We start from the raw sequence: 22,062 nt of genomic DNA on the forward strand, positions 1-22,062 counted from the left end.
GGAGACGTTCCCACCCTTGATGGTGTTGCACTCAAATTTGTCCCAGCAGCTTGACTGACCTGGGTTATTTGGAAATCTGCTGAGAGAGGACATTCCTGCACCAGCCAAAAGATGCAAAACAGGATGAAGGTTATATTGTACATATAAGCTTTTTACCAAAAAAAAAAAAAAAAAAACACTTATTTTTAATTACATGGAACTAGTTACTCCCCAACATTGCACACATGAAAGACAATGATTCTGTAACAAAATTAAAATCTGGTTTAATCCAGCCTCAAGCCTGGACTGAAGGAAACCACCAGTGGAAGAAAGTGTTTTTTTTATGACCAAGGTCTAGTGCAGGTGCATGCTGGGTGGATGTAAAGTCCAGGTGTTATCTCAGAGGAAAGGTGACGAGTTAAGAGTCAACCAGGAAATCTGTCAGATTGGTCAAGGTGACTGGAAGTCTACAGGCCAGCACTGGTTGAAGAGAAGAGAAAAGAGAGATGGGGCTGCACTGGGGAAGCGTGGCCCTTGTGCTGCTGTTGACTCTGCAGTGTGGTAAGGCGACATTTAGCCTGTTCATTGTCCATTAAATAACAGTAAAATGTATGTAGAATTACTGCTATGGATGTGGCTAAACTTCACTGAGGTGCTGATGGTACAGTGAAATCCACAGAGAGACGTGGAAATGAATGAATGACACTGCAAACATCATTACCATGTGTGGCCCTGCCATAAAAAGCTGAAGTGTTAAAGGTATGAGACGCGTTGTGTGTCTCTGCACCTGTTCTCTCAAGTCTCCCTGTGAGGCTCCAACCTGAGCCCCGGTTACGTCTCAGCATGCCTCCTCTAGGTGACATAATGTGAAGGTGACATGAATATTTTCAGCTGCTCCTTGTGCAACCGACAAAAGTAGTTTAGATTGTTTCCTACACTGTCTTGCTGGCATTAAGTGTGTTTATGTGTATAATAATATATATGGATGTGCTCAGTTACAAGGAAAAAAAAAAAAACACCTGTATTTCTGTTGTTTGGCTTCCAAAGCCCAAATTTAAAACAACCTTGTTCACCTGCCTGGATGGAATTACTATGTCACCACAGATTTTGTTACTGAAATTTCTTATATTTTACAGATTTGTACTTATCATTTTTATTTCCCAGCTTAAAATTGCATCAGTCAGGGGCTATAAAACATTTCTTCACTCATTTATGTTCACAAACCCTCCATAAATGATGTTTAGTCATTCCCAAAGCTACCAGAAATGTATTCACAGTTCAATCCCACATATAGTGCTCTATGCTGATAGCTTCAGTGTAGTCTGGTGGGATGGAAAGTATTAATTTTTGTAATATAATCTCAGTGCACTTAATTATCTGATGATTTGTCAATAAAATATGTAGTCAGACCTTTGGATCGATGAATGGCATTTTGGTTGGTCTAAATATGATTACTGCCCAACTGCCCTTTGAGCCTGTTGGCACCAGTTGGCATTAGTGGGCCCATAAATGTTTAATGGAAACTGTGGCTTGAGCTTTGGTGTCCAGGTATTTCATATATATATATATATACATATATATATATATATATAAAACAAAAGTTCAGTTCAACTTTATTATTCAGACTCAAAGTCCATTAGAAGAACATACAACACAGCCAAGGTACAAAAAAGACAAAAAGACAGTGAAATCAGTGTTTCCACCCAGGGTGACTGCACTAAAAGCACAGCACTAAAACTTTGATTTGATGGCAACACGTTAGTGGCATTTTGACAAACATTCAGCCAACAAATAACTAAATAAGTATGTATATCAGTAGAGCCTTAAAATGACAGACTCAAAACAACTACAAAATAAATCGCTTACACTACACCAACAAGGTTTTTAACAATATCCAGATACAGCCATTACTACTAATACTATTACCACTACTAATACTATTACTACTACTACTACTACTACTAATGATAATAGCACCTCTCGTACGCAGTTAGAAAGCTTCACCAAAATAAGATAAATAAATAAAATAAAGAAACAGCGCATGAACTAAGCAAGTGCTCCATGCTGTAAAAAAAAAAAAAAAAAAAAAAAAATATATATATATATATATATATATATATATACACATAACTTCAGAACAGTGATGTGTAATATACTGAATTGCTATTTAATGGATTAAGCCTCTGTTCAATCAGTTTTATTAGACAAAACTGATAAAATGTGTGACAGTTAAGTATTTATTTACAGTATCTTTCTTCTCACACAGCCACTGCTTCACTGCGTTGGCCCTGCTTGGCTTATGAATATAAATGCGACTTTGTGTGTGACTGCACTGACTGCATGGACGAGCTTTATTGTGGTAAGGCTTTTGAAACACTCACCGCTCCCACGAAATGTTCATTATAACCCACATGTCCCATTTTATCACCCAGTGTGACCAGACCGAGGCACACATAAGCTGCAAACTTAGTTATAGATAGATATAGATATATTTCATAAATTCAGAGTGCACGTGAATATTACACTGTTATATGCAAACAGGATATTTAATTAACTAAATATTAACACAAATAAGCAATACAGATTGGAGGATTAATTGGATTAATTGCCAAGAAGTATTAATTTTGTTTTTTTTGTATGAGACCCAGGGGAAACCCTCTGCACATTAAAAAAAAAAAAAATCCTGTTATATGATCACTGACTAGGGTTCATAGTTTATCCGCACTTTTTTTTTTTTTTTTTTTTTTTTTCTGAGCTGACAGTGTTGGTCTGTGTATCCTGTCCTACAAGCTCTTTCTCTTTGTGCTACTGCAAAACTCATAAATGCAATGCAATCAGCAAAAAATGTTATTCTATAATAACATATTCATTCATAATGTTCTTCTTCAACAACCATGATTTTAAGTTATTGTCTCTCCTGCATCAGGCGTCCCCCTTGCCCTACTTTTCTTGCTGCTGTTATCCTCGGTTGTTATCTCATGTCCCAACGCCTCACCCACATGCACTTCTTTTAGTGATACAGGCACACAGTAAGCAGCTGAGAGCCTCAGTAAAGCCAGTAGCTCTACTAAAAGTGTGTATGATGTGTTTTTGTGGCCCCTCAAGGCTGGGCAGGGAAGAACTTCATGTGTGACTTTGAGGATGAAAAAATGTGTGGATGGAGCCAGCAGTCCAAGGACCCGGCGTACGTCTGGGAGAGGCGGCAGAGAGGGGACACCCTGCCTGACAGCGGGCCCTCCTCGGACTACACCTTCGGGACGGCCACAGGTGTCGATTAATACACGGTCACTTATTTGTTTTCCATTTTAAGTCATAAGTCGGTTTATTTATACAGCACATTTGAATACAACCAGGTGCTGGCCAAAGTGCTGTACAACATCAGACAGATAAAAATATTAGAACAAAAATTAATTATGACATTAAATTTAAAACAAGTTGCACAACATTAGATAAAAATAAAATATACTGGAACTAAATAAAACAAGTTACAAACAAAATAAGCCATTAAAATGAGGTTAAAAACAAATTAAGTCATCAAATCAAGCTCAAACATCTGATAATTGCATTTATGTCTTAGAGTGAAGACATGAGTGTATTTTTTTTAACAAGGAAAAGTCAGATTTCATACAAGTCTAGAAATTTACTGTAGGTGTTTTTTGAAGATACACAGTATGCTGATTTCTGTCTTTTTTTTCTCTTCAAGAAAGTTGATGCTTGAATTAGAAGCAGTTCGCTCTTCTCTGTAATCTGGTCGAAATCACCTTAAGTCATCTTATTTTATTCCCTCGGTGTGACTGAAAGATGTATTAGTTATGTAAAAAAAAAAAAAAAAAAAAAAATCTTAATGACCATGTTAAAGCTTTTAATTCTATACTCCTCTCCACAGCAGTAAGTAGCCTAAAAATCACCTCATCTTTATCTTAACTGAGTGAAATAAGGGTTATATTTGCATTTATACTTCAGGCATCAGCTACTTCCATTGCCCAGAGCAGCAGAGCAGGTTTCTGGTCTTTGATCACCAACATTACGTGCAAGGGCCAAAGCCAAAGTGCAGATGCAACAAATATTCCCTTGAACCTGGAGCTATTATGTATGAGAAGAAAAACTAAAGAAAAACTAGAATTATTTTATTTTAAGTAAAATATTGTTGGTGATTCTTAGGACCTGCTTAAGGACAATAGCTTTAGGACAAACAGCTTTATAAAGATAGAAGAATTAATGACATTTATCAATTGTGGACTCACAGCATAGTGATATCTTGGATAAGACTGTCCACTGTATGCATGGCATAAACAAATAATGCCGTGTTATAAACAATGTGTTATAAATTTCACAGGTTGGTTTATGGGTGTGACCGAGGTGAAGTCAGATTCTCCAAAAACTGCAAGCTTAGTCTCCCCGGAAATGCAGCAGTCTTCGCCCACCTGCCGCCTTCGCCTCAGATATTTCCTCTGGGACGCAGGTACCACACAGTAATGACCATAAAAACCCAGGCTTTGGCCTCTTTGGCTCAGATTTTCTCATTTTATCTGTTTGCAGTTTTACATAACCTCTTTTGTAATTTGTTTGTCACAGTTATTCTTTATTTCTAAGGCTGTAATTTAATTTATTCCACGGCATGTGTAATTTTGTAATGACAAATGCATCAAATGTCAATGTTCCTCTTTCCAGCCATTATGAACTAGCAGAAGTTTTGAATGTTGCAGTTCCTTTTTGTACACTGAGACCAGATTTGTCCTCCCATGCAGGGATGAGCTTCCATGAAAGCCCCAACAGAGTGTTTCTCTCTTCCCCCTGTAGGTCACGAAGGGCTGGGGTCGACCCCCCTGTGGGCCACTGTGTTGCGTCCAGGCTCCCGGGAGGCCATAGTGTGGCGTCCCGAGAGCACAAGCGTACGTGGCTGGAGGGAGGCCACCATATTTTTGGGACGCATTTCATCAACCTTCCGGATCCACCTTTACTCAATGCGCTCCAGGGGTCGACGTGGAGATGTGGCCATCGACCACCTGGAATTCCTGGACTGCGCTTTGCCCTGTGAGTCCCCATAAACACCCCGTCACTGTCTAGTTGCTGCCCTGCTCTTTTGTGTTTTAGTTGAGTTCCTTCAGTTCCTTATATCAAATGTATAATTTAAGGTTGCACTTGGTAGTTTACATGGTGGTGGCACCAAGATGCACCAAAATCTACAGAGTCTGTTTAATGAATCCTAAAGCTTCATTAATTGGCAGCAAAAGATAACGCTGAATTGTGTTTGAAGGACTTCATTTACCAAAAATCATGCAACTTTACAACCCGATCAGCAAACTGCACAGTCACTGAACCTTAATGGCTAGTAGGAGATGAGATAGTGAATAAAATATTTTCACAGCAGCTTCAAAAAGTAGAGCAGGCCACACAGAACAGGTTTGAACAGGTGGTGGTGAGTCTTCTTAAAAGTAGAGGATGGAAGTTTTAATTCATCACTCGTGTGCACTGAGACATTTTCCATTTTTCTCTCAGTTCCTTGACACCACGGTGAATCTGCAGGATGTCAGTCAGTGAGCCCCATGTTGTGATTTATACAGACAGGACGGGGTTATTTTGGCATAAAAAAATCTCACCTTGTGCAGCTTTAAATTGAGATTGTTTTTGGCTCTTTCTTTGGGAGAATAAGATTCCAAGTTAAGGCATTTGAATGGCAAAGCCCTCACTTTTTAAACACATTTTTGCTGCATTTTTCATTAGTTTTTCTACATCCCAGTTATCTGTGTTGCTACATTACTACTTATTTAATGCAAATAGCATCAGTCCATTCAGTCCCTTTAGTTCAGTTTCATGCTTTGTTTGTACTGGCCTCCTAAGAGCCTTTCATGTCATATAGAGTCATATACCTCATCTGATATTTTGAAAATCGATCCATCTCAAAGTGGCACACAGATGATAGTGATGATTATGATTACTCTTTATTTTATTTTATTTTGTTGTCTCATCAACCCCCTTTTATTGTCATTAGTACCAATGCAAGGAACAGAGTGTCCTGCAGGGATGATGGAGTGTAACCGCGAGGGCTGCGTGGCACAGCAGCAGGTCTGCGACGGCACCGACGACTGTGGGGACAGGACCGACGAGCTGAACTGCGGTGAGAGATCAGAATTTGAGATAGATTCACAGTGAATGTACAACAGAACAGAACAATAAGATTTGACTTTTGTCTATAGTGCCCCAGTGTGCAATGTGAAGAATAATTAGGGCTGTATTCTTCCATTAATTTTAGTGATTATAATGACTTTAATTGCCTAAATACAATTTATTTAGCTTCATTGTATGACACAAGAAGAGCTCTCTCTGATGTAGTGCAAAGACTAGATTACAGAGCAGATTATGTGCAGGGTTTCCGCTGGGGCACTGATGAAAATAAAAAATCTCTTCAGGCTATTCAGCGTCCGTTGCTAGGCAGAATTTGGAAGAAGCAGTTGCTTGATTGGTTATGGGATAAACCAATCCCAGAGGGCCCTGTGCTTGGCAACACAATCCAGAAGGCCTCTCTTTTAAATCAGCCGAACTTGAGGCAGTTTCAGAATGAATCATGAAGTGGATAATGAAACGTTTTTTCAGCCCGAGCAGCAGGCAAAACAGTCCACCCAAGTTTCCACTACAATCGTTCTTACACCTAAATCTAATGCAATGAATCTGAAAATTGGTAAATATCTGTAACATGAGCCCTTTGTAAAATCCACTGATATTTTCTGTACTATACACAATGTATTTAGAGAGATGGGAGCCGTGATACCAGCTGACATGAGATATATGTGTTTGTGTGTGTGTGTGTGTGTGTGTGTGTCCGTGTGTATGTGTGTGTGTTGTGTGTTTAGGAGGGTACCAGACCTGTGACTTTGAGCAGGGCTCTTGTGGCTGGGATCTAAGGTCACTGTCCAATCTAAAATGGGTGCGGACAAGTCAAGAAAAAATCACCCTCACTAATCCTCTGCAGGGACCGGGACGGGACCACTCCACCAACAGCGCATCAGGTTCTCATCATTTTCTGTTAAAATCATCAGCGCCGCGTTAAACTACGGCTGCAGTGGTGCTGCTGGTGCATGGAGTACTTTAAGACTTTTAGACACCAGCATAGAAAAACAGGCATTTTCATTCTCCCCATTCGGACAGTGCGTTTTTTAAAATGTCTATTTTGTATTTAGATTGGGTTGGATGAGGTCAAAGGTCTGTTTATAAAGAGCCATGTCAACCCTCAGTTTAAGTAAAAACATAAAAAAAAAAAAAAAAAAAAAAAAAACATGGTTGCCAGGTTGTGGCTGCAATATGTGTGTATTTGATTTGTTTTATTATTATTATTTTTTTTATTCAGTATTAACGATTGTCCTTCCTTATAGGTCACTTCTTATATGTCACTGTCCCTGTTGAGGGTCTGAAGATGGACTGGGCAGCTTTCCAAAGTCCACTCCTTGAGCCGACCAATAGCTCACATCCTTGCAAGGTAAGCTCACCTTCTAAGGTGTTATTTTACCTGTGCAATTTCCCTGTGCACACTTTTACAATAATTTACAATAACTTTCAATAACTCTCAAATCAGGGCATGTGTTCACTCTCCTAACAAATTCTTTGTTTTTCAAAAGATGTGACAGTCCATTCTCTAACATTTGTACAGTGTACAATTCATGATGAAGGCCGAATGAATGTAATGACTGATCAATTTGGATCAATTGATTTGAAGCTGAAGTGACCTCCTTATAAACCTGACAAGTGTTTGTGTTTTTGTGCTGCAGATGGTGATGTACACCCACCAGTTCGGTCCTCGGTCAGGCGGTCTGACTGTGCTGGTGGCGGACCGTGCCATCTACCCTGTGTGGCAGAGAGGGGGTGCTCTCGGGGACCTTTGGGTGAAGGCAGAGGTGGAGATTGTCACCAATTCTTCCTTCTATGTGAGTCATTTATATGATCAAACTTATTTATTTATCCAAGTATATGATAATAAGACTACTACTACCAGTACTACCACCAATAAGAAGAAGAAGGAGAAGAAGAAGGATTATTTCTCAATAATAATAAATAATAACAAACAACACAATTAAATTCAAAAGAGAGTTTGATGTTACACATGTAATAATTTATTTATAATTCAAAAATATTATTTAAATACCTGACAGCATGATTACTTAGTACAGAACTGTTGTATTTCACGGTGTAACACATTGGGCTACAAGGCTGTACAGTAGTTGTTGATTTTTCAGACAAAATGATGCTTTGTGTGGTTAAATTATGTATGGAATTTAAATCTAAATGCGTGGACACCATTTAAATAGTTTATGATACTGTTAGAATAGAAGATAACTTAAGTCATTGTTTGAAAAAAAAAAAAAGAAGATGATCAGTATAAGGGCCTCTTAGATTTTAGCAATTCTGAATGATGAATTTCAGATTTTATTTCTCCAAAATTGGTGTTTGGAAAATGAAATTAATCATAGACACTTGAGAGTTTTATTTAAATATGTTGTATGAACAGCAATGTATTATTATGATATGCTACACAATTCACTCACGACCTGTTCCTCTCCTTGGATGTAATTTTCTCTCATTACAGATTGTCATAATGGCAGCCATCAGGGACGCTGCATACGGCGGCATAGCTGTCGACAGCATCACATTATCACCCGAATGCCGCAATTCAACCGGTAATCTCCTTTACAATCTGAGAGATTATGTGTTTAAAAAAAAAATGAGCACAGTGATGTGATATATCTGCTCTATCTGTAGGTAATTATTCCCTGGCGGAGTTCCCTCAGCCTCCTGAACACCCCTGCACTGATGCTGACAAGATGTGCAATTTTCACGTTGACTGTGAAGGAGGGAAGGACGAAGCCAAATGTGGTGCGTTCGCAAGTCACATTTACAGAGATTTTCGCTTTTATCCACAAGTTTTGAACACTGCAAAAGTCTGAACTTTGATTCTCACTTTATTATCTTTACAGCCTCTGTAACACTGAACAAGTTGTTGCATGTTTCTGGTTTGAGTATTAGACAAGTTTGTCAAATGCCAGACAATTTCTCTCTCTCTCTCTCTCTCTCTCTCTCTTTTTTTTTTTTAAATTTCTGCTTTCATGTTTTTTATGTGTAATGACGTCTCCATTCAATGTTTCCTCAGGTGATTTCAGTTATCCTCAGGGTAGCTCGGGCTGGACAGATGCCAGTGTTGGGAGCCAAGGTTGGGTGCTAAATAAGATGACCAATTCCACCACTAAAGGTACAACAATGTCCCCTCACTCTCCTCATTGTGTGTGTATGTGTGTGTGTGTGTGTGTGTGTATCATTGTTTCCTTGGTACAGATGTATTTGTCTTTCATGCACTGTTGCCCTCTCTCCCTCTCTCTCTCTCTCTCTCTCTCTCTCTCTCAGATGAGAGTCTGTACATAGCCGAGGCCCCGGGCCAGCAGCTGACGGAGGCCCAGACACGAACCCCCCTCCTGGGGCCCTCTGGTCCCGCTTGCACCCTCAAATTTAGTTTTGCACTAACTGGGAATCCTCCTCACATTGGTACTTAAGACACATTTTTATCCTACACATTTTAGTCTCATTTGTTTATTAGGGATGCACGATAATATCGGAATGACAACAGTGTCGGCCAATACCCGCTTTAAAAAAAGAAATGAAATATCCGTATCAGCCTGAAATGAAGATTTCTGCCAATTTGACATGCCGATATGTGAAACTGGTCGAATCTGACCTGGTTGTGGCTTTTCTCAGTGGAGAGAATCATCCAAGCCTCTTTCAGTAGGATGAACTTTACAGTTTTGTTCAAAGAAAAAGAAAATAGTTTTCTTATTTTGCCCAGTGGAATGTGTACATTTTGACAAGCAATGTTTTTTTTATGTCTGCATCTGCCAGTGGGCCTTCACAATAAGAGCAGGTATAATAAAACGTTTATTCCACTGCAGGAGAGAGTTGACATTCTCTGCAATTAGGTGGGAAAAATAATATGTGCATATATCAGCAATGGCCAAAAGAGTTGGAAAATATCGGCATATCGGATATCAGCAAAAGTTAGAAAATCGTGTATCTATATTGTTTATGTTTTTCATGCTGAGTTGTTTTCAGTGGCCCCCCACTGTGATGCATGTTGACATTTATTTCCAAGACATATGACACTGATCTGCTGGTTTGACTCTCATTATTGGCCTCTGCTCTTTCTCTACGACCCCTCACACCTGCAGGTGAGCTGTCAGTCGGCATCATCGACACCGTGATGGGCAAGGAGTCCAGACTGTGGGAATTCGCTGGCAAGACGGGAAAAGAGGAGGGGACGTGGCGGGAGGCTGAGGTGCCCATAGGAGCCCGGAAAAATCGCTTTCAGGTGTGCTTTACTCAGGACAAGATTTGGTTCTGTGGACCCCCATTGACTAACTTTCTTTATTGCTCTTTATTGAATTTTACTTATGAATAACAGCCCCTCTGATTTGTGTGTTTTGTGTCTTTCTCAGCTGGAGTTTGAAGCTCGCGCAAGGAAACTCTGTCCATGTGCCAAGATTCAAGTGTCCAATGTTCGCTTCGTCGACTGTCATGCTGAATATTTTCCATCTTCCCCAACAGGTGACTGCAATGTGTATTCACAGTGTATACACAATGTTGCATAATACTATTGTGCATTGATTGTCTGTTGAGAAAATCAAACTTATGCCTATTTCATGTTTTGTCCATTTGATTTTGTTTTGTCCAGGGCTGTCGTGTAACTTTGAAGCAGGGCTGTGCGGATGGTATCAGGATAAGAGCGACGGCTTTGACTGGACTGAGCTCAGTGGAATGGACCACTCCACTGGGATTGGTAACTCATTTTATTTTATTTTATTTTATTTTATGTTATTTTATTTTATTTTATTTTATTTTATTTTATTTTATTTTATTTTGTTTTATTTTAGTCCAGCCACCACAAATATGGTAGTGCCAATGCTTTGCCTCTGGAGCAGTTTAGCCCAATGTATAAGGACATTTATGTAAATGAGATATTTCTGCTTTTTAATTTTTCAATTTTTAAATGCATTTCTGCAATTTTGTTTAACTCCATGGAGTACTTAGATCTATAACAAAATTTATTATAAGATTTGAATTAGCTCGTAGCTTGTAAGCCTCATTAGTGTCATGATAGATTGGTTGTGTATTATAAAATGCATCATAAGACGAAGTAATTGCAACACAGAAACTGACCGTACTGTGCATGACTCCAAACCCACTTGTGCTTTTCTCCGTCTCTCTCTTCAAACTCACACTCTCCAGGTAAAAGTCTCGCTGTAGATATGTGGAGTCTTCTGCGCGGCGCCTCTGGCCGTTTACTCTCATATACACAGTTACCAACCTCTACAGAGCAATGCCTGTCCTTCTACTACAAACTCTACGGGCCAGACACAGGTGAGATCTTGGCTGGAATGAAACTGCAAACAGGCTGAGCTGCAAATACTGAAATAATTACCTTGAAATGGAAGTTTTTATTTCCCAAAAGCACTTTGCCATTTACCATCGCTAGAGAGAAAGCAGGGTCCACTCTGCCTCAGTGATCATATTTTGTTTACCAAGAGCTTATGTTACTGTACCTACCATTGTTTCTGGGACTAATTGTCACTTTCAAGATATTGGAATGAAACTCCAAAATTAAAATATGACTCATTTGGTTGATTAAAGAGGTAAATAACAAAAACAACCCCATATTTTATTTATTTGACCTTTCACTCTAACTCCCTCAGGTACACTGAATGTAAAGCTGATAGATAGCCACGGTGTTGAGTCGCTGCTCTGGACGCGTAGAGGAGCCCATGGCAACGTGTGGCACCAGGGGCTCTGCCCGGTATCGAGCCAGCTTACAAGCTTTCAGGTACGGTGTGCATGCTGTCAGCTTGAGAGCAATCAATAACCACAATCTCTCCCTTATAATCCCCAAAGACTGAAATGAGAGCGAGAGGAGTGTGTGTTGTTTATGGCGCTGTGTGAACTTTGTGCTCCAGTGCAGTAAAGTCAGTCAGTCAGTAGCTGCATTTACATGGACCCTGTTATTACACTAATAAACAGAATAATAGCCCAGTCAAAATAACAATGCCTCATATAACCACCTCAAATGGGGGAGACTGGGCCAAGCAGAAGGAATTTTCAAAAGGGTTGAAAGGGCTGGTGTAAACCTTTCATAAACCATTTAATAGGAAAATATTAGCACCTAAGAACCATTTAAACTCTTAATCTAATTGTTTCTCTCTGGTTGGAGTAAATATATTCTGTCTGTGAATGTTTTCCCGACGTGGGGGGAACCTCAGGTGACGTGATGAATTTCCAGGAGGGAAAGAAGCACAGCGGTGGCAAAACACAACTAGGCAGTGGCTGATACAACTTTTTTTTTTTTGTAAAGATCAAATCTTTAAAGGATTGTTGAACGCCTCAAGGTCGAAAGACTCGAAAGCTACGAGCTGTTCAAACTGCTCAAAAACTGTTTGAGAAGATAAACGAAATCGACGTATTCATCAGCCAAATCAAGAACCACTGGAAAAGTTTGAAGGCTGACTATTACAAGGCTAAACGTCAAAAGAGTGAAAGTGGTTTTACAGTCTTATGGACGATCTGATGGGCGACCTTTTGCCAACATGACTTAGCCTTTATTAAATTTATATTGCCAGCAGACTAGACGTTTCCCAACAGGCAGAACCACTTTGTGCATGTCAAAAAACTTGGCCCGATTAAATGCTTTGGGGCATGTAAACGCACATCTTATCGGATCACTTTACGTAGCCTCCATAAATCAGTTAAGACAGAATCTCTTGTCCAAGGTTGTGAAGAAACACCCCAAAGGGTCAGTGGACTTCCAACATGTTAGGTGCTGACTGTGACACAACAGACTGCTGTGAACTTTCAGCTTCAAAATGATCTGATACTGATTCTGTTGAAAGGATCCTGAAAAATTGGGGTACTCAGGTCAGATGTAAGCACGCCATGAAGAGTTTTGCAGAGTTTTGAGTCTGGCAGACAGAACTCATCACAGACTTGTAACACTGTATGGAAAAAAAAAAAAAAAAAAAAAAAAAAAACTAGAGACACAATAGAGACGGTGTTGGTGTGTCACCCAGAGTGAATGGAAAGGTGATGATAGAGATGGTGCTTGAGGTTCTCAGTGCAGCAACGTGTCAATACATGGACTGTTTGAAAACCACTTAGAAATAGCAGAGTGTGGTCAAGGACTGAGGTTGTATTGGGTAGCTAGGTGTGAGCGTGCACTGGCGTACAGTGCTGCAAGTCCAGCATAAGACAGGAAAACAGGATAAAATAAGTCTTGTTGAAAGGTCTAACCCTAACCCTAACCCTAACCCTAACCCTAACCCACGCAGTTTGCAGTGTCAGGGGTCAGGCCCTGCCTCTGAAGCACTGAGACTGGTAGATAAGAAAGCAAAGAGAGTGTTTTCAGAGCATGCAAGCCAGATAGGTAATTAATAGAGATAAAAGAAACAGGATGTGATTCAGTCGGGGGGCACAGGTGGACACAACAGATGGCCGAGGCATATACACAGAGCAGGAAGAGGAGGATCAGGGTTTTCTGGTTTCTGGAAAATACGCGTTGAGAAGCAGAGAAAAGGAACGAAATGTTTGCTATTTTGCAGACAAGGTTAGCCAGTAGAGTATAAAGTCTTCCCGCAAACCTTCATCATAAACTCCCGTCAATTAAATGCCCGTGCTCTCATGGAAGGAGGTATTTTTACATTGCCTGCCTGTATAATTATCTCTCACTCCATTCTTCATGCCCAACATGTAAACCACCAACAGCTGGTGTTCGAGGCGGTTCACTCAGGCTTTGATGGGCGCGTGGCGATCGATGATGTGGCTTTCATACCACGTCAGTGCACCGTGCCAAGGATGTGCTCCTTTGAAGGCCAGCGCTGCGGCTACACCAGCTACGGCACGACTCGCTGGCTGCACAAGGACGGACTCAGCACAACGGCCGGACCTAAAAGTGATCACACTCTGGAGACGGAATCAGGTGAGGACTGAATCCTGATCATTGGGCATTTTTAATACTGGCAGTATGGGAAATTACTTTTTTTTTCTGCTGTTGTGCTTATAGTCCTGTAAATAACACAGAGTAAGAGCATCAGCAACTGTAGATGTAAATTCAAAATTAATTTGTGGTGTTCATGCCTTTAATAGTGATATAAATTCATTTCCTGTTTTGATATACCAAAAAAAGGGAAATGTTAATGTAATCAGTTCTTGACATTTTAAATCACAGTTTTTAGTCAAAAGCTCAAAAAAAGTTGCAATGAGATGAAAATGAGTCTGTCCCTTGTTTGTGTGGCACTCAGGTTACTACATGATGGCACACACCGACGCAGAGATCCTCCCTGTGGATAAGACAACAACTCTCGCCTCCCCGATTCGCCTAGGAGTGGCTCGAACCGAATGCCTCAGTTTCTGGTATCACATGGGGGGAATGAATCCTGGTAAAGCCACCTCACACACACACACACACACACACACACACACATACACACCACACACTCACATATACATGCACACTTGGATAATATATTGATGTGGAAAACTTCGGTCCAAATCAGGCCAGATTGACTGCAGAAAAGTTCTTAAACTTGGTATCAAAAAAAGTCCAATAAAATAAGTCTTGGATCAAAAATTAAGACCAGGAACCAGGCAGAGTCTCAAGCAGGCAAGTTTATTTTCATTCGAGATCTCACATGGAAACAAACAGTGAGTCGGTCACCCAGGAGGACGACTGGCGTTCTTAGTTTTTACACCTGTTTATATATTCTCCGATCCCTGCGTGCCCCCCCCTTACTATTTTCCTTTGTCAGCAATTTTGTTCACACAAAGAACTCCTGTATTATCCCAGGGTGTCATCATTCGGCCAGCCGGTGAGATAAAAGCTCCTAATTGGGCCATATTTACCTTGGGCTTGTAGATTTTGGACGCCGATGCTTTGCGGTCACTTTTCTAGATAAGAAGAGCGCTAATTGGGCACATTCAAAGTAGGTCAAGCTTTGAACTGAAGTCAAGAATAACCCACAAACTTTAATCCATGACATTTTTGTGATCAGTGCAGGCGGATGTCTATTCATTTAAAAGTATAGTCAGGCCTTCTTAAACCTCGCTACGGCCCTGCTCATGCTCATTAGTAGAGCATAGTCTAGACTTTTCTGGCATGCTACTGCCCAGTCCGTGTACATTAAAAAAGGATAGTCCAGCCTTTCCAGGCATGCTACTGTCCTGTCTGTGCACCTTAAAAAAAGGACAGTCTAGCCTTTCAAGGCTTACTGATGTGATGTCCATGCAGATTTAAAAGTACAGTCTAGTCTTCTAAACATTAGTACTGTGAGGTCCGTGTAGATTTATGTTGCTCATTATGATTTTTCTTACTTTTGCTACCCTCTACAGTGTGGATATTTTGGGCTCAGAATTACTTCTACAATATCATATTTGGCCTGTTGTAAATTAACATACAATTGAGTCTATATTCAATAATTAGGTTTTGACAGTGTGATGTGTTTGTGTGTGTGTGTGTGTAGGGTCTCTGACCGTCTACATGAAACCAGTGAAGGGAGAGAGGGTTGAGATCTTCTCTGACAACCTGAATCAGGGAAATGTCTGGCGTCATGGCAACGGCAACATCACTAGCACCCTTGTGGACTGGCAGGTAAAACACATCACAGCCACTGGAGCGCTCCCATCAGATAAATGGGTCACTTCATTTTCAACCCAATAATTCAGACGGTTTATGATGACCTAAAACCAAAAGGAACCAATCCTGTCAACAGATCCACCAGTCACTTGAGTGTTTTATTTAAAAAAATAAAAAATCAACAAGTTCAACTGGAAATGGCTGCTTCACGTCAACAATATTAGGAACTAAGAGATTCACTGAAAAAATATATTTTTTTAGAGGGATAGCTTATGATATATGATACAGTTTACAAGCCAGTGTGTGAGCAGGCAGGGAGTGAGCGGGGATTATTTGCATATTCATCAATCCACACATAGTTAATAAGGTGCAGACTTATATTTAAGCTAAGTAGGAAATATCTAAATATGTAATATTGTTTTTTTTGTTTTTTTAGAGTGCATTTGATAACCTTCTCATGCCAGTTTCTCAGTGAATGAATGTCAAAGAAAATGCACATGAAGTGAAATGAAAATGTCTGCATACCTTGAGTAGATTATTTTACTAGTTTCCATGGTTTGAGTCAGGAGGTGAATAACCTGAATTTCTCTCAGACTGTTTTCTCGAACCTTTCCTGTCCATCTTCACTCTGCTTTTCTCACACTGTGTAATCTGATCTTGGGATAGAGATGTCACGCTGTACATTTATCCAGGAAACACTCTGCTGAGCTTGTCATGCCTGGGGGCTTTGCAGCACAACCATAATCTTCAACTGAGAGGCATTTGCAGATTAAATGCTATTAAAATGGGCACTTAGACTAAAAGCTTTGAGGAGAGGGTGGAGTGTGACTCTCAGCATGTTTTTGGGCCGGTGTCTCTCCAGTCACAAGCCTTTACAATCACAAGGTTACGCCCAACCTTGGACAAATTTTACTAGTGAATTTTCATGTCCTGAGATCGGCTCAACATCAGCACAGATCTTATTGTGTCCTTTAAACTGAGTGAATGTGCTGATGCTGTTTTGCAGTTGGAGTTTGAGGTGACCGGGGCGGGTGGCAAAGGCACTCATGTGGCAGTAGATGACATCGCCATCTTTGCTCACCCGTGTCAAAATCAAGGTTTGTAACTAAAAATATAACTGGCCTTTTTCCATCTGGGACCCATGTTTTCCAGAGTTTTCTAGCAACCCAAAACTGTTTTTTTTTTAGGCTAAATGTAAATGTAGCAAAGTTTTGTGTCATTTTAGATTAAAAGTGAAGAGCTTTGATATTTGTTTATATTAAGTTTACTTTACATTGCTGGGACAACACTGACAACATAACAACAGTTACTATAATAACATTTTTATTTATATTGCACTTTTCAAAACAAAGTTACAAAGTGCTTTAAAGAAAAAGATAAAGTAAAAGAAATAAGTAAAAAAAATCATTCACACTTGTAACCCTTCAAAATAACTTCATAACCATTCAACCACCATTCTTTTGAAAACCAAAATTAAGGTACATGTTCTTAAATTATTATTATCATTGTTCCATCATTTAACTCCATCCCTTTTTATGGTAAATCTACAAACATCTCTCAAATCATATTTGCACCTGTGTATTGAAAAAAAAACCTTTGCACTCAGTGCGGCAGTGACTTTGTTTTTGCTCTGAACATAATTTGCATTTGCATTGCATAATACACCATATCATTAAATTTCATAGCATGGGATTTTATAAACAGTGGATTAGTGTGATCACATACATATGGCTCATATTTGTAGTAAGACTATTAAATTTATAGTTGTTTTAAAGGTTTACCCCCACAATTTCATAAAAATTAGTAAATGAATGCCCTTATAATTAAAGATATCCGTAGATTTATGCAGGATGTGTCCATGTGAATTTGCAAAAGTACACTGTTATGTTCTCTCTGAGCTGCTGTAAAGTTTCATCCTGTTTAATCTCTCAGGGTCTAAATGTAACTTTGAGCGAGGAACGTGCGGCTGGAGCAACACTCAAAACCCCCAAACGGACAAACTGGACTGGGAGCTGACGAGCCGGGAGGCAGAGACGCATTACACCACCCCGCCTCATGACCACAGTCTCGCGACAGAAAGAGGTAATCCCCTGAGAGGTGAAAGTGAGAGAAACATGGAGAGAGATTTTATGAAAGATCGCACAGAAAAGTAAATGGGAACAGGAAATAGGAACAGGACATAGGCTCTCCTGTGCCCCCATGTTGTTTGACTGGCCCAACGATGAGGAGTTAGCCTCGTCTTCTTCAGTCTTCTGATAGGCACACAAGGTTTTGTTTTTTGTTTGTTTTTCATAACCCTCTCCAGCTCCCTTGGCATAAATATACCAAAAACCAGCAGCCCACACAAGTAGCGAACATTTAAATGTATTCAGCTTGACCCACTGATCCCACCATACATATTGCATTTCACAGGCTCCAAATATTCATACATGTGATATCATATCACAAATTTTAAAATTAAAAAAAAAATCCCTCTTTCACTCAGCCATGACACATTACCACAGGATGAGGCTCGTTACATGTGTTTGGAATAAGGATGACGAAACTGATTTAAAGGATTAAGGTAATCCACAAAAAGGACAAATGGCATCTGTCTCTGGATCTACCTGTGCCATGAAGCTGTCTGTCATCATCATCTATAGATCACCTGACTATTTAAATACATTTCAACAGCAAAAATGTTGATGCTGGGCTGGAAAATTTGGCTCTGGAACCAATAAACCACTGATGTAAGGGCTAGTAAGGAAGGGGAATGTCTATCTTTGGTTGTTTGCTCTAGTTGAACTGCCATAAAAAAAAAAATTATAATAATAAAAATAAATAAATAAATAAATAAATAAATAAATAAATAATGATAATAATAATAATAATAATAATAATAATAATAATAATAATAATAATAATAATAATAATATTCTTTTTAAAAAGAAAAGAAAACAGCAGCAGTAACAACAAAATTGGAATTGGAAACACACTGACTGAGAAGAGACCCCCTACACTGATTATTATGATAATTGAAAATATGTAGATGAAATATGTGGGCATAGTCATCATGCACTTTTAGTGTCTCTGCCCCCATTGCCACACACACACACACACACACTCAAGCCTCTGTGTATCCACTACTGTAGGTCATAGCTCTTAATTACATTTTATAACAAGGCGTCACAAGTAGAAAGAGGCCGTTTGTGCATGTGTGCATTAGAGTGTAGTGCTAACCCTAACCGAAAACAAAAATACGGTTGTAAAAAAGAATATTTCTGGTCTTTCCTTTCCTTGATGCCCTTTGTTTCCATTGCCACAGGTCACTTCCTGTTATTTCCAAGCACTGACCGGACCCCAGCCAATCAAAACGCTTGGCTGCTGAGTGCTCACCTGCCCCCAACGCAGGGCACATGCCTGAAATTCTGGGCCCACAGGCCATCCTCTGGTACGCTCCTCTATTATTAATATATCTGACATACTGAGTATATTAGTCAGTCACTACCACTGCTGGATATGTAATCTTGTACAGAGCTGTATTTTTATATAAAACATCTGTTACTGTGTAGGACTTTGCTAAGAAAAGTGTTAAGTAACTATAGAAATTATTTTTTTTATTTTTACATAATACTAGGTTATGTTTATATTAAGATTTTTGAATAAAATTCTTAACTCTGTAATATTTCACAATGAGTTTTATTGATATTAGTAGTAGTTTTATACTTTTTTTCCCCTAATAATGGATGCTTCATTTTAGAATTAAAATCTTATGATGTTTTTCTGGTAATCTATATTTTTTTAATGCTGTTTTTTTTTTTCTTGCAATATTGCAGCTGACAATCAGCTGAAGGTGTGGAGGCTGGCAGCGGGCAAGCTACATGAGCTGCTGCTGGTGGACGAAGTGAGAGGAATATGGAAACGCTTCGACATAAACATCACCTCCAGTGAGGATTACCAGGTCAGACGTTCCCCCGTTACCAAATACAAAATCCACTTTTTGTATGAAATGTCAGTTGCAAACTTCATATATAATTTAAACACTAAAACTCCTGACACTTCTACTTGGACAAGTTATTTCATTAGGGTAGTTGTATAACCACATTTACTAGGACTTGCCAATATAGTAGAAAAAAAATTACATTGCAATTTAATTTTACAGGTATTGCGATTGCAATATAACCATGTGCTAATTCTTCTGTCAGAATTTTCATTTTCACTGGGAAAAACAAACAAACAAAAAAAAACAAAAAACGATTAAATCGATGATACTGTGATTTTTACTGGAGTCTGTAAACATTTTTTTTCTTATGTCTGAAGAACAATAGGAATTATTATACACCAGGCCATCTCTGTAACACCACAATACTTCATTCTTAACAATATTTTATCACATATTTCACCTTTATCAAAAAAATGCAGGTTTTGCCATTTGGATATTGCACTTTTGATTTTGATTCATTGTTCAGCCCTGATACTTATCTCCCTTTTTCTCCTTTTTTCTCTGTAACCAGTAACCTAACAGGGTTTCATTACCATGTAAATCCACAGCTTTTTCACTAGCACAACAGATTGTTGCATCAAATCCTCTTTGCTGCCTAATGTGTCATTCTGCACTCTATTTTTGGATGACAGTGGGTCTGTTTTTTATTTATTTATTTTAATTTTTCATTGAAGAACTGGACCCGTGCAAATGCATAGCACCTTACAACATCTTTGTTTATGTTGCTTTTCATGACACTGACTCACTGATGTTATTTCTGTGTGTTACCAGATTGTGCTTGAGGGTGTCAAAGGCACAGCAGGGATTTTGGCCTTGGATGATATCGAGTACACCATAGGGGTCAACTGCGCTGGAGAAGTCACAGATAAACTGACAAGTAAGATGAGAAACCACTGATATCCTAACTACCCTGATAAGATTTACCATGTGTTCCCATTTTCTTTAGCACAATCTCCGGTAGATGTGCTGTCTAAAAGTGTTCAATCTCCCATTCAGCCACAAAGAAGGGAGACGACGCTGGAGGCATTGCAGCATCCGTCATTGTAGTTCTGCTGCTGGTGGGCACCCTCATTGCTCTGCTGGTTTACTACCTGCGAACCCGTGACAGAGTCAAGGCTTCAACCAATCGTCTGCCATCCTCCTCCCCGTCCGCCTCCTCCTCCTCAGCTGGCCCTGGCTTCAGCAATGATTCATATGAACCGGGTCTCACAGTGAGTAAACCTGCCAGCGTGACCTTTGGCAGTGCCAGGAAAAGTGAATCAGCGCTGATTTGTGATTTGTAGTTAGTGTGTACTAATTTAATGTAGCCAGTGACTCAAATCCTCGTTGCATCGTTGCTGATTTCTGCTGATCAAGGTGATCTGTTTAGGAACAAATGCTACATCACTGTGCCATGGTTGTTATTAGTATCGATATTATTACAATATATTCTTGATTGCCAATTTCAGCAGGACCGTGTGACTGTGCCACCAGCGCAAAACCATCCGATGGAAGCTGCCTTCAATGATGTGGTGACCTCTGTGAGTATTCCTAGTAGTAGGGAGGGTTTTATTTCATTGTTTTGACATAGAGTTTATATCAGGCATGCGATTTGGTATATGATAATAATGCATCACGGTCATTTACACATGTCATCATCTTTTTGAAGTTTGAAGGCCCAGTTTATAGCAAAAGAGGGTTTATAATCTGTCATATTCTGTGCACTGGCTTTTAAAAGTATTAGTGAAAAAGGAAGCAAAAGTTTTGAAATCTTTTTTACATGTAAAGCATAAAATAACAAGCAAGTACAGGCAATGCAAACATAACACAGGAGATACAAAAATGATGCCGGTTATCATATATACTAACTAGTTGCATGCAGTTGTTCAACTCAAACCACTTTATTTATCCCCTAGAGGCAATTTAAAAGGCACAGGAGTAGCACACATCAAGGACATAGACAACATAAAAAACAAACAAACAAACAAAAAAAGGCAAGTTGCAGGTGTATTAAGTGCAGTTCCCTTAAAATGCAAATGTAGACTATAGAGTCCCAAGTACTTGGTCACTGATGAAGTGCACATAAGTTAGAGCTGACCATGGTGGGGGGTGGGGGGTTGGTGGGGTCAGTGATTAGGGGGACTGGGAGGGGTTGGGATGGGACTGGGAGGGGTCGGAGTTGTGCTGCAGTGACCAGTGACAACTGCAAGTTTTGCTCAATGACACAATAACTTTTTTTTTTTTTTTTTTTTTTCTGCAGGACTCTGAACACAGAGAGAGGGAGGTGGCATGAGGCAGAGGAGTGGCTGTGCCACCTAAAGGTGGCTCTGAGAACTTGAGGCGATATCACAGCAGCAGAACTGCTTGTGTCGTCTTTGCATGCACACACACACACACACACACACACACACACACACACACACACACACACCCAACACATACACACTGATCCATAATGTAGGCCTAATCAGTG

General features: G+C 39.6%; 1 protein-coding gene across 1 annotated transcript; it reads left to right on the plus strand.

Moving 5' to 3' along the window:
• Positions 1-485: 485 nt before the first annotated feature.
• On the plus strand, positions 486-22,062 carry mamdc4 (MAM domain containing 4). Its single transcript, XM_030065799.1, has 29 exons — positions 486-540; positions 2,246-2,338; positions 3,085-3,246; positions 4,316-4,441; positions 4,780-5,013; positions 5,972-6,097; positions 6,831-6,986; positions 7,350-7,453; positions 7,743-7,898; positions 8,558-8,648; positions 8,731-8,844; positions 9,119-9,217; positions 9,370-9,507; positions 10,185-10,324; positions 10,452-10,560; positions 10,688-10,792; positions 11,242-11,373; positions 11,706-11,833; positions 13,762-13,975; positions 14,298-14,435; positions 15,516-15,643; positions 16,635-16,725; positions 17,561-17,710; positions 18,933-19,058; positions 19,444-19,568; positions 20,382-20,487; positions 20,607-20,821; positions 21,059-21,130; positions 21,850-22,062. Exons 1-29 carry the CDS (start codon positions 486-488, stop codon positions 21,880-21,882), a joined length of 3,666 nt encoding a protein of 1,221 aa, XP_029921659.1. The 3' UTR covers positions 21,883-22,062.

Source organism: Myripristis murdjan, chromosome 12, assembly GCF_902150065.1.
Source record: "Myripristis murdjan chromosome 12, fMyrMur1.1, whole genome shotgun sequence".
Classification (NCBI taxonomy): Eukaryota; Metazoa; Chordata; class Actinopteri; order Holocentriformes; family Holocentridae; genus Myripristis; species Myripristis murdjan.

Bases quoted from the DNA above. Each gene is read 5' to 3' on its own strand.
- mamdc4 (XM_030065799.1), top strand. From the start codon at position 486: ATGGGGCTGCACTGGGGAAGCGTGGCCCTTGTGCTGCTGTTGACTCTG. The intron at 2,339-3,084 runs GTAAGGCTTTTG...TGGCCCCTCAAG, and splicing joins CATGGACGAGCTTTATTGTG to GCTGGGCAGGGAAGAACTTC. The intron at 11,374-11,705 runs GTGAGATCTTGG...TAACTCCCTCAG, and splicing joins ACTCTACGGGCCAGACACAG to GTACACTGAATGTAAAGCTG.